Below are 9,952 nucleotides of genomic sequence, written 5' to 3' on the forward strand. Positions count from 1 at the left end.
ACCAACTTCCCTGGATCTCGATTTCATTGTCTTGTGCAGCATTATTCTCCTGTCACTGACCGTCCTGTCGGTTTAAGCGCAATCGTCACGGCCACTCCTTCACACATCTAATTAGGACACATTACATCTGCAGGGCGTCACACATTAACATAACTCACACCGAAAATCAAGAAGAGCCTCGCAAAATGGCCGAAGCTGCAACTGCGACACCCGCCATGGCAAGCACACCAGCAACAGGCGCAGCAACAACAGGAGCGGGGGAGAATAATACAACTGCAAGCTCATCTCAATCCCAATCGCAGTCTCAATCTAACAACAACAACAACTCCCAAACCACCTCCCAAACCAACAACAACACAAATGGCACCAGCAACACCACAAACGAGAACCAACCACCAGGCTCAACAGACAACCGCCCAAACCGCGGTCTCCCGTACTACGAAAAACTCCGCCGCGACCTCCGCGACACACTCCAAAAGAAACGTCTTATGGATAAGAGCATGGTAATCCTCCCCGTCCCAAACCCGCGACCAAGAAAGTGACCGTGAAAACAGGCCCAACTAGAGGACCAAATCTACCGCTTCGAACAATCTTACCTCGAAGAAACAACCGCAGGAAACATAATAAAGGGCTTCGACACATACATCAAGGGATCCTCGACAGGATCGGGATCATTAACGGGCGGGATGTCGCTTTCGAGTTCTGGTGTCGGGACGGCGTCAAGACGCAAGACCGCTGTTACGGATGGGGATCGCGTGTTTTCACGGAGCTCGGCATCGTTTATGCGGGTATGTTCATTTTCCTGACCGTACCCCCATAAACCGTACACTTGAACTCGTACGACCTTGCGAGGGCTAACCTGTTTCGTCCGGTGGATAGGATTCACCAACCCCCTCATCCGCGCAGACGACGCCCTCACATGCCCCGACACCGACATCCATGTATAACGGGTCGACGGGGAAACCAAGCAACGGGGATTCCTCCTCCGCAGCGGGGAGCATAAAGGGCAGTTCCACGACGAAGAATAAGAAGAAGAGTGCCGGTGGAGGAGGGAATAAGGGGGATAGGGACGACGACGATGACGATAAGCCGCCGAGTAAGCGGTTCAAGATCAGTTATGGGAGGGACTGATTCCTGTTTCGGCCTCTGGGTCGGGATCTTGATTGTTTATGGGTGTGCTGGAGTTTGGGTAGGATTTAGCTGGGTGGGTTGTTTTCTCTGACTTGATTAGATGGGTGCTACAATACTATGCTGGGAGCTTTGGCGCTAGAGATGGGGTATGAGTTCTAGCTCGAGCCCTTTCAAGACCTTTCGTATTTGTGATATACTAGGTACGGTTAAAGATCTAAACCGTCAAAACGAAGACCATGCTGTTCATAGCTGGAACCATACAAAGCCGGCCACCGCTATACAATCGCAACAGCAAGCAGTAAGCAGTAAGCAATAGCTTTACTAAACTACACCCCTCTACAACTGCAACCTAAACGTCGCAACCTCGAACGCCCTCAACTCAATCTCAACCCTCTTTTTCCCACGCCCCAACCCCCGCTCACTCTCCTCCTCTTCGACAACATTCAGCGCAACCTCATCATCCTCAAGCACATTACACCTCCACACCTGTTTAACAGGGAACGTTGTCCGAATAACCCCACGGCTCTTTCCACCGAGACTCTCGTAAATCCGGAGGATAATGCTCCGTCCCTGGCGCTTGGAGCCGGGGAGCTCGAGGTCCGGATCGCCCGAGATATCCTCGTCGTCTTCGCCACGTTTTACGGTGTCGAGAATTAGGGAGGGGGAGCCGGTTAACTCGATACCCCTGAGCAGCTGCCCCTCCTCGCTGTTGATGTTGCTCAGATGAGAGCGGGAGGGGGAGGAGGAGGAAAGGTTCTTATCAAGCACAAGCGGCGCGTTGAATGAGTAACCGGCTCGCACGGTCCGTTCATCGAGGGGTCCAGAGTGCGGGAGGATAGCGTAGCGGATAATGTGGCGGCCCATATCAGCGTGTGCATCTGGGGCTTTTGGTGCGCGGAGGAGAGAAAGGCGCATGAGGTTCCCGACTGTTGCGAAACCGTATTTGGAGTCGTTGAGGATGGACACGCCGTAGCCGTTTTCGGAGAGGTCGGAGAATTTGTGTGTGCAGACTTCGAATTTGGCCATGTCCCAACTAGATGGTCATTGTTAGTTTTGGGGTGGGAGATTGGAAGGGGGATAGGGAGGAGGTACCTAGTGTTATAGTGAGTTGGACGACGGATGATACCGTACTGAGTCTCGTAGGAGGCTTCAGTATTTGTGATATCCACTGCGAACTCGACCTTGAGGAATTTCATGATCTCGCGCCACTCAACTTCGCTTTCGAATTCGACGTACGATGGCTGTGACCCCGTGGTAGCAGCGAGACTAATAGTTGTCTTGACCCAACTATTCTCGCTGATCCTTGTTTCAGTGACGACGCTGACGCGGAAGGGGTCCCTTTCAGCGATACTTGTCCTGCCGGAGTGGAGCTCCTTGCGTGACTCGAGGTGGAAGACTTCCACGTCCCAGGCCTGCCAGTAGAGTGGCTTGTCGTCGAAGATAACGAACTGCCCGGCCTTTCCTCCCTTGGCGATGACTTCACGCTCCGCTTCAATATCGTAGAGAGAGGTGATGACGCCGTCTTGGACGTCGACGCGGAGTTTGCCGTTGTCAAGACGGAATACGCCCGGCTGGATTTCGTTTACGCTGACTTTGGAGACGTTTGCAGCGACCTTTGGGAGTGAAATGGGGCCGGGGCCTCCGCTGATAAGGGCATATTTACTGCCGTTGGTGGCTATACCAGCCGGGAGTTTGACCACTTCGGATCGCTCCCAAGGGAGTGTGTTAATTGCGACAGGGACCGTCCCATTCTCACTGAATCCAAGAGCTTCAAGTGCTTCCTTTCTTGCCTTGCGGCCGACATCGAAAATCTCAGCGTAGAGCTCGTCGGAATCATCATAGCACATTTCGATCGAGCTGCCAGGGAGACAATCGTGGAATTGACAGAGGAGCGTCCCCTGCCACATGAAGTCTATTTCCTTCTTCGGATACGTATACCCGCGTCGAATCAAAGATGCGTATGTTGCGAGGAACTCAAGTTCGCGTAGCAGGAATTCGGCTCGGCGATTGTTCCGCTTGTTGTTCGCCTGCGTGGTATATGTGCCCCGGTGCAGCTCGAAGTAGAGCTCGCCATACCATGTCGGGAACTTGGTCCTATCCGCGGACTTCTTCTCGAGCTTCGCGAAGAAGTCATCGACTGACCCTCCCATTGTCGCGCGTGGAAGCAGCCCCGTCTTGTCGCTGAGTCCACGGCAGCGACGGAGCTTCTCGAGATGTTCAAAGGTAGGTCCACCACCGCCGTCGCCTTTCCCGAATACAAGTAAAGAAGTGTTGTCTGAGTCGAGAGACTTGTGCTGTGTGACGCTGCGCTTTACGTCGCCGAAGTGCGCGCTAGCAGTGTACGTCTCTGATGGCGCCATGTGGCACATCACCTGGCTCCCGTCTAGCGCAACCCACCTGAAGGTCGTATGGGGGAAGTTGTTGATATTGTTCCAGCTGAGCTTCTGTGTAAAGAAACGACTCATGCCTGCCAGTCGACACAGCTGAGGGATTTGCGTCGAGTAGCCAAATGTATCAGGCAGCCAGAATGTGGTGCAGCGTTCTCCGAAATTACTTTCGAAGAATCTCTGTCCGTAGATGAACTGCCTCACTAGAGATTCGCCGCTGGGCATGTTCGTGTCGTGCTCGACCCAGCTGCCGCCGATTGGTTGGAAGTGGCCTTTCTTCACCCAAGACTTGACTCGATCAAAGACCGTTGGATAGTACTGCTTTAGCCACTTAAATTGCTGTGCCTGGGAGCAGGCAAAGCGGTGCTCAGGGTAGCGGTCCATAAGATCACACTGATTCGACCATGACCGTGCAACTTTACGCTTGGTCTCTGCCCATGGCCAAAGCCAACAGGTGTCAATATGACAATGCCCAATGCCGTAGACGATCGGCTGTGTATCGGTATCGTATACCTCAGCAGAATCGACCTTGTCTCCAAGGTACTTCTGTGCAAGCCGGCGTCCTTCCTTGATAGATTCTGTGCTCCCATTGCCAGCAATGAAAGCATCAATAATGGAATTAGCCACCACATTAGCCTCATGGGACTCCCAGCTATCACCGGGGAACTCCCTCGCGGCATCTATACGCAGTTAGCCAGCCAGACAATGCAGACACAACCACTCTAAAGAGAGTGTGTCGCCACATACCTGAGATAATCCAAAAATCATAAAACAGCGCTCGCGCCTGCAAATTCACCGCGGTGATCCTCGCTGTATGCAACGTATAGTACTGATCCGGCTTCGGCGGCTGGATCTGGTCGCCACCAGGCGCATTACCAAACATGCCATTACACGCCATCTCAATATAAAAGACATGCTCCTTTCCATCCCGCCAAGCATCCGGGATAATCCACTCGATCCGCTCCCCACCACCCGTCAGGCCCTGCAACGGGTGTCCGTCTTCCGTCCAGACAAGACCCTCATTGTTCGCATCCCAGTGGAACTCCAGCCGTTCCTTGTCGCGCAACTCTTGGGGGATCGTCAGGCGGATCCGGAACCAGTGGGTTGACCAGCTAGGGCCGAATGAGGCGCCGATCCGCGTCGGTTTGAATTCGTGGCTGGTTGCTTCCTGAAAAGTCGGCCGCTGCAGGTCGGGTACGGAGTAGACGGAGAGCTTGACGTGGTTTTCGTCGGAGTTGGTGGCTTCGAAGAGCTTGCTGTTGAGGCAGGGTGTTAGTGAAGCCTACCAAATGCGGGGGCGATTCGTCTGTCGTCGGGACCGAGTCGACAAGAGGAACGACAGCCGCAGCGAGAACATACCCAATCAAGTTCTGACTCTCGTACTGACCGCTAGACGTGAACTGCCGGAGACGATCTGTGTAGATGCTCCTAATGCGCTGTCCAACGGGGCCCTCGGGCGCCCGTGGCAGCGAGCTGGGAGCTTGTCGGGGAACGTCTCCACCCATGACTATGAGCGGGTCTCAGAGCAAGGGTGGTTCAATTGATCCACGGCTGAGAAAAATTAAATTACTCGGGAGAAGACAGGAGACGGAGGAAGGTCAAGAATGGAGAGGCCGAGAGAAAGGAGAGAGCGAAGCGTCTGACTGAGATTCAGGACCAGGCACAGGGGCTCGTTTGAAGCAGGTGACGTCGAGCGCTGCATGCGGAGAAACAAACCTCCAAATGGTGGCGGGGGAGCGACGGGCAACGGGAACGAATGCCCACATTTTTCATAGTCGAATGCACCCTCCCGAGCTGCACAACTCAACCTGCTGTGTGACAGTCGGTTGTTTCAGTGTCAAGACTTGGTATGCTTCGGGATCCGAGCTCTCTCGTCCGTGTTGCACTCTGTCAAGATTGGACTGAGCAAGAGGCAAGGGACCTGGGACCCGGTTCGTTGCTCGGGAAATTCGATCGGCTGCCCTCTGTTGAGATAATCTACGGAGATCCTGCGGAAATATTTGAGTGACACCGGGTGTCTGGAAGACAGCCGTTTGTCTCACTTCATCGGCCCTCGTGCATTATGGCGTGCGTACCCTGCCTACGAGGAATGTCTTGCGATCCGCAAGGGTTGAGACATCTACCACACATGTTTCAAATGAATGTCAGAAGTACTGTTTATTTAGATGACCGCGGGTCAGAGTTCAGAATCCATAGAGTTAAGTTGTCGTCCAACACCGTAACACCTAACGGGAAGGCCAAATAGGTATCAAGATGAAAAAATCGCTCAAGAAGCAGGAAAAACTTTGACGTAGAATGAAAGGAAATTTTGCCCAGACTTGGGTGCGTGTCACGACCATGCATCGGCCATATGGGCAGTATACGGGTTGACCGGCCCGACTAATCGGATCTGTGACTTCAATTGTGTACGCCTCTTGTCACCCTTCGAACAAACCATCTTTCTTCTCGCCCCGTCGATAGCAACGAGCACGTAGCTCGTCCCATCTTGTAACGCCCTCACGCATTGGCGAGTCCCCTGCTGCAACAACGTGCGGTCCGTTGGACTCAACGGTGGGGTCGCCGATGACGCAAAGCCCTTCTTCGCCGGAGTCTTTCGATATTTCGGGAACCGCACCCGTTGGCTCGGACGGTAGCTGATGCGCTTCTCTTTGCCGGATTTGTCCCAAATCGCCGCTCCGTATTTTTGATATGGCGAGATTGGAACAGCTAGCTGCTTCTTCCGGTGATATGGGATCGGCGTCTGTCTTAGTGACTCGTCTGACAGCGAGGAGCCCGTCGGCGAGACAGAAAGCCGTGAGATCTTCTCCCGGACGTCGCTACATGCTGGGCTCTGCGGAATGGTGGAGCTTCCGCGGTCAGGCGGATTACTAGCTGATGGAGCGGTCCAGTGGGAAGGGGGACGTGGGTATGTGTACTCCGTTGGGGAGCCTGTGGCTCGGTTATTTCGTTGAGGAGTAGATTTCTCCTTGTCGAGGGAATTCCGGGATAGTCGTCGCTGCACATACGAACGGATCGAGTTGCGCACATCATTCGCCAAAGCCGCACCCATGTCAGAAGGAATCCATCGCGAGCGCCTCCTATCCTTCTTCCGTGGTCTTGGTGCAAGACTGTGGGAGGAGTTCGGCGGCAAGGCTGAAGGAGTGGCCAGCTCAGGGAAGAAATCCCATTTCTTCTCGCGAAAGTAATGGTTCGGGCCGACACTGTTGGTCGGTGCCCAGTGCGGCGGAGGAGTGTACCGATCTTCCTCCGCGAGGAAAGTGGTGACGGCCAAGGGCTCGGTCCCTGGTTTCTGGTAAGGTTCCATGGATGGTGTGCGGTCTAGCGTGGAGACGGAAGGATGATCGACAAAGTCCGTCAGATCATCCGACCCTGAATGCACAAACACCGGGTAGGTCTCTGTAGAAACGCTGGACTGGCGTCGGGGTGTGTCGTCATCGTGGTCTTCGAAGCTGTTGACGGTACTGCTGTCGTCGCTCCACGCCGTCGACCCTGTTGTGGTGGGTGCCGAGTCAGTTGGAAGCTCCTCCGTCGGCAGATCGGGGAGGGGTTTATCGAGGTGTAAGCGTGAACGAGACGGAGGAATGACTTTCTCGAGCCCCTCGAGAGATCGAGAGGGCCGTACCGGAGGAGCCTGCCTCGAGAAGGCGTAAGTGGACGGCGACGGCATGGCGGTAGTCGTTGGACTGTTGAAGTCCCCTCCGAGGTGAGGGGGAAAATCAGAAGGGAAGAGAACAGGCAAAGAGATGGGGAGACGAGAGAAGAGCAGGGATGAGGAGAGAGAGCTCGTGTGACGAGGATCAGGTGGATATATTAAGCGGAGAGAGAGAGACCAAAAATGCGACGCTCAGAGTTCATGGGCTGAATTATAATCCGATGCTCTTGCTTTCTCTTCCTTCTGCAGCGTCTGCAGCCGTTGCAGCCTTTCAATGCACGTCTCCAAGGCCTTTGGGCTGCAGCAGGAAGGTGGGTCACAAGACTGACACCTTCAAGCATTCAACACAGCTTGGAAGAGCCTGGAGACTGCTGAAAGAGCGAGCATCGAAGAAGACAGACAAAGCGCGCTGAAGATGGAAAGAAATAGCAACCTCGAGTGGATCAAGGCAACCTCAGAGGATCCTCGTTCATAAAAGATGATTTCAAGCTGGGCGGGATAGGTGCGCTGGGGGTCACACAAATGCAAGGGAGGCCCATCCTCATTAAGAGCGCCCAGCAGGAGCACGCCAAAGAGGTGCCCTCCATCCGTACAAAGATACTGAGCTTTGGTTTTCATTTGTCCTGTCAATCAATCCTTTGGAAGTCGAAGAATTCGCTCGGAGACTTCCAGCCTGGCTGGCTGGATCGTTCGTCCCAAGAACAGGCGTCGTTCATGCAGTCTAATCCTTCGCTCCACAGCTGAGCGAGTCCGCTGTCTCAGACCCTCAGCTTATTTTTCACCCGGAAGACGATCTCGTTCCTGGGCCTCCACCAGAGGAGAATTATTTGCTCCTCCGGCTCAGCAGGTTCTCGAACGATTCGGCGATTCCACAAAACTGGCACAAAGAAACCGTTCGCGTGGGCGAGACAGATTGGGGAGCACAAGTGACACATCACATCGGGGCCTTCTTTCTCCTCAATTCTCGAGTTTTCTCGCAACGGGCAAGATCCCTGTTTTTGTGCCCGCTGAGCCGTTGTCACTGGCCGCTTGTTTGGCCGGGAATGCACGCTTCGATGTCGGGCATCATCGCGCAGCTGGCCCTGAACTGCGAGTCCACGACACGCAGCAATCAGCATCCCACCGTGAACAGTCGCGATGGCTCGATTTTGGGGCTCGAGCGGAAACTAAAAGATTAGCCCCGATCCTCATTCCTGTCATTGTCAGAAGAGCAGTTCAGGGGTAGAAAAAGCAACCGACTGCTTCCGATGATCTGCCAACCACCAACTCAATCAAACAACTCGCTGCCTATCAGCCTCCCCAAAACCAAGTCTCCGGTTTCCGATCACTGTCACATCACACTGACAAGCTGATCACTGAAGCCTCCCTCTTGAGAGTCCATCCCGTGGCATCCACTGGCAGGTGTCTGTCCGGTGGCCCTGGCCAGCCTCCCGAACTGACTCAGGAACCGGATTCCTTCGGTGCTGACAGGCCGATGATGCAATTGCGCATCCCATTTTTGCGTCTCCTTATCGCGCTGAGGTACGGAGGACGGGGATGCCGAATATCTGCAGTGTCTTGATTCATGTCTGAATTCCGTGCGGACAGCACGGCTACCTGCTTGAATACTCTGCGGCTGCATCCACACACATCGTACATTATCTCACCTCCACTCAGGAACCAGCAGGGGAGGGGACCGCCAAGACGATGCACTGATATCCCAGAAATCTGGAACTTCTGGATTCCTGCACCTGCTGCTGATGTGAATGCATGATTGCTTGGTTTCTGTGATCATCGGCCAATTAACTCCTCAGCAAGTAAAAGCACGAGCATCCTGAAGAAGTACACGTACGCACATGCCTCACAATACGGGAGCGAGTGTATGCCCCCCAGGCCCAACAATCTCCTTTAACTACTTCGAAAACGCGGTCTGGATTTAGTTACCTCGTAAATATATTTCACACCAGATGCCCTTGCTGGCGTGCGGGCCTGCATGACGCCTACTTGTTCGAAGTTCCTGCTGATGAGAGTCGGACGCCCGTGCGCTGCAGGACTGGGGACCCGGATTTGGTAAAAAAAGGTTCCAGACAGGATATCTCTGGAGTATGGATGACAGGCAACGGGGCTTGGCTTCGGCACAGGATCTTGGATTCAAGGTTGTGGGGTAAAAGGTACCCTGAAACGGCCGTGGCGTTGGGTCTCTCTGCTGACCGCTATTTCAGGGTCTGCGACACCAGTTCCTGGCGATGACAGTGCCACGTCCATATTGGTTTGGTCTGCCAATGCATTCTTTTCTCATATCCCAAACTTTCACACTTATTGTCAAGACCAAGCAAGTAGGTCAAGATTTATCCAGCCAGTATACGGGTATCAACAACCACACCACACCCCCAGCCTATCCAGGCACCTCTTCGTAGAAGTCCAATCCTCACCAAGGTACCTTTGCAAACTAAAACTTCGCCTCCAACCGCCCCATTCCCCTCAACCGCTTAATCAGCTCCTCGTCCCCGGAGTGTGCATTATGCTCAAACTCCGGCTCCCGATCATACGCGATGCGCGCGACATCAACCAGGATCCGCGCCGTCATCCCGAAGACCCGGTACCGCGTGATTTCGCCCGCGACTTCCTGCTCCTGCAACTTGTGCACGGCTTCCTCCTGCTCCTTGTGGCGCGGTTGTGGCTTTATAACCGTGTTTGCGGTTATGGGGACAAAGAATTGGTGCACTTTTGATGTATCGTATTAGTGTCCAGGTCCTGTAGTGAGTTGGAGGTTGTTGAAAAAGGTAAAGAAATTGGGGGGGGG

At 54.0% G+C, this 9,952-nt stretch overlaps 4 protein-coding genes across 4 annotated transcripts; 2 read left to right on the forward strand and 2 right to left on the reverse strand.

The window, feature by feature from the left end:
• The first annotated feature begins 9 nt into the window (after positions 1 to 9).
• BJX67DRAFT_115250 (chromatin modification-related protein EAF6/MEAF6) lies at positions 10 to 1,491 on the forward strand. The gene is made up of 3 exons (XM_071024368.1): positions 10 to 503; positions 555 to 788; positions 880 to 1,491. Exons 1-3 carry the CDS (start codon positions 186 to 188, stop codon positions 1,129 to 1,131), a joined length of 804 nt encoding a protein of 267 aa, XP_070886099.1. The 5' UTR covers positions 10 to 185; the 3' UTR covers positions 1,132 to 1,491.
• ams1 (alpha-mannosidase) lies at positions 1,203 to 5,435 on the reverse strand. The gene is made up of 4 exons (XM_071024367.1): positions 4,878 to 5,435; positions 4,266 to 4,774; positions 2,224 to 4,198; positions 1,203 to 2,164 (listed from the first exon to the last, which is right to left on the reverse strand). Exons 1-4 carry the CDS (start codon positions 5,021 to 5,023, stop codon positions 1,468 to 1,470), a joined length of 3,327 nt encoding a protein of 1,108 aa, XP_070886100.1. The 5' UTR covers positions 5,024 to 5,435; the 3' UTR covers positions 1,203 to 1,467.
• A 225-nt stretch (positions 5,436 to 5,660) lies between these two features.
• Positions 5,661 to 6,375, reverse strand: BJX67DRAFT_354018 (uncharacterized protein; the record flags this gene model as incomplete). Its single annotated transcript, XM_071029174.1, has 1 exon — positions 5,661 to 6,375. A coding segment is annotated over one exon (528 nt), but the record flags the coding sequence as incomplete, so codon positions are not given.
• A 3,184-nt stretch (positions 6,376 to 9,559) lies between these two features.
• On the forward strand, positions 9,560 to 9,952 carry BJX67DRAFT_115262 (uncharacterized protein). The gene has a single exon (XM_071024369.1). The coding sequence runs from the start codon at positions 9,671 to 9,673 to the stop codon at positions 9,878 to 9,880; it is 210 nt and encodes a 69-aa protein (XP_070886102.1). The 5' UTR covers positions 9,560 to 9,670; the 3' UTR covers positions 9,881 to 9,952.

Source organism: Aspergillus lucknowensis, assembly GCF_044049455.1.
Source record: "Aspergillus lucknowensis strain CBS 449.75 chromosome Unknown BJX67scaffold_21, whole genome shotgun sequence".
Taxonomy (NCBI): domain Eukaryota; kingdom Fungi; phylum Ascomycota; class Eurotiomycetes; order Eurotiales; family Aspergillaceae; genus Aspergillus; species Aspergillus lucknowensis.

Excerpts from the sequence above, each read along its gene's own strand:
- ams1 (XM_071024367.1), bottom strand. The coding sequence starts at position 5,023 with ATGGGTGGAGACGTTCCCCGACAAGCTCCCAGCTCGCTGCCACGGGCG. Across the intron at positions 4,199-4,265 it reads TGATTTTTGGATTATCTCAG|ATGCCGCGAGGGAGTTCCCC; the intron begins GTATGTGGCGAC and ends AACTGCGTATAG. Across the intron at positions 2,165-2,223 it reads CCAACTCACTATAACACTAG|TTGGGACATGGCCAAATTCG; the intron begins GTACCTCCTCCC and ends ATGACCATCTAG.
- BJX67DRAFT_115250 (XM_071024368.1), top strand. The coding sequence starts at position 186 with ATGGCCGAAGCTGCAACTGCGACACCCGCCATGGCAAGCACACCAGCA. Across the intron at positions 504-554 it reads GTCTTATGGATAAGAGCATG|GCCCAACTAGAGGACCAAAT; the intron begins GTAATCCTCCCC and ends CCGTGAAAACAG. Across the intron at positions 789-879 it reads GCTCGGCATCGTTTATGCGG|GATTCACCAACCCCCTCATC; the intron begins GTATGTTCATTT and ends TCCGGTGGATAG.
- BJX67DRAFT_115262 (XM_071024369.1), top strand. The coding sequence starts at position 9,671 with ATGCTCAAACTCCGGCTCCCGATCATACGCGATGCGCGCGACATCAAC.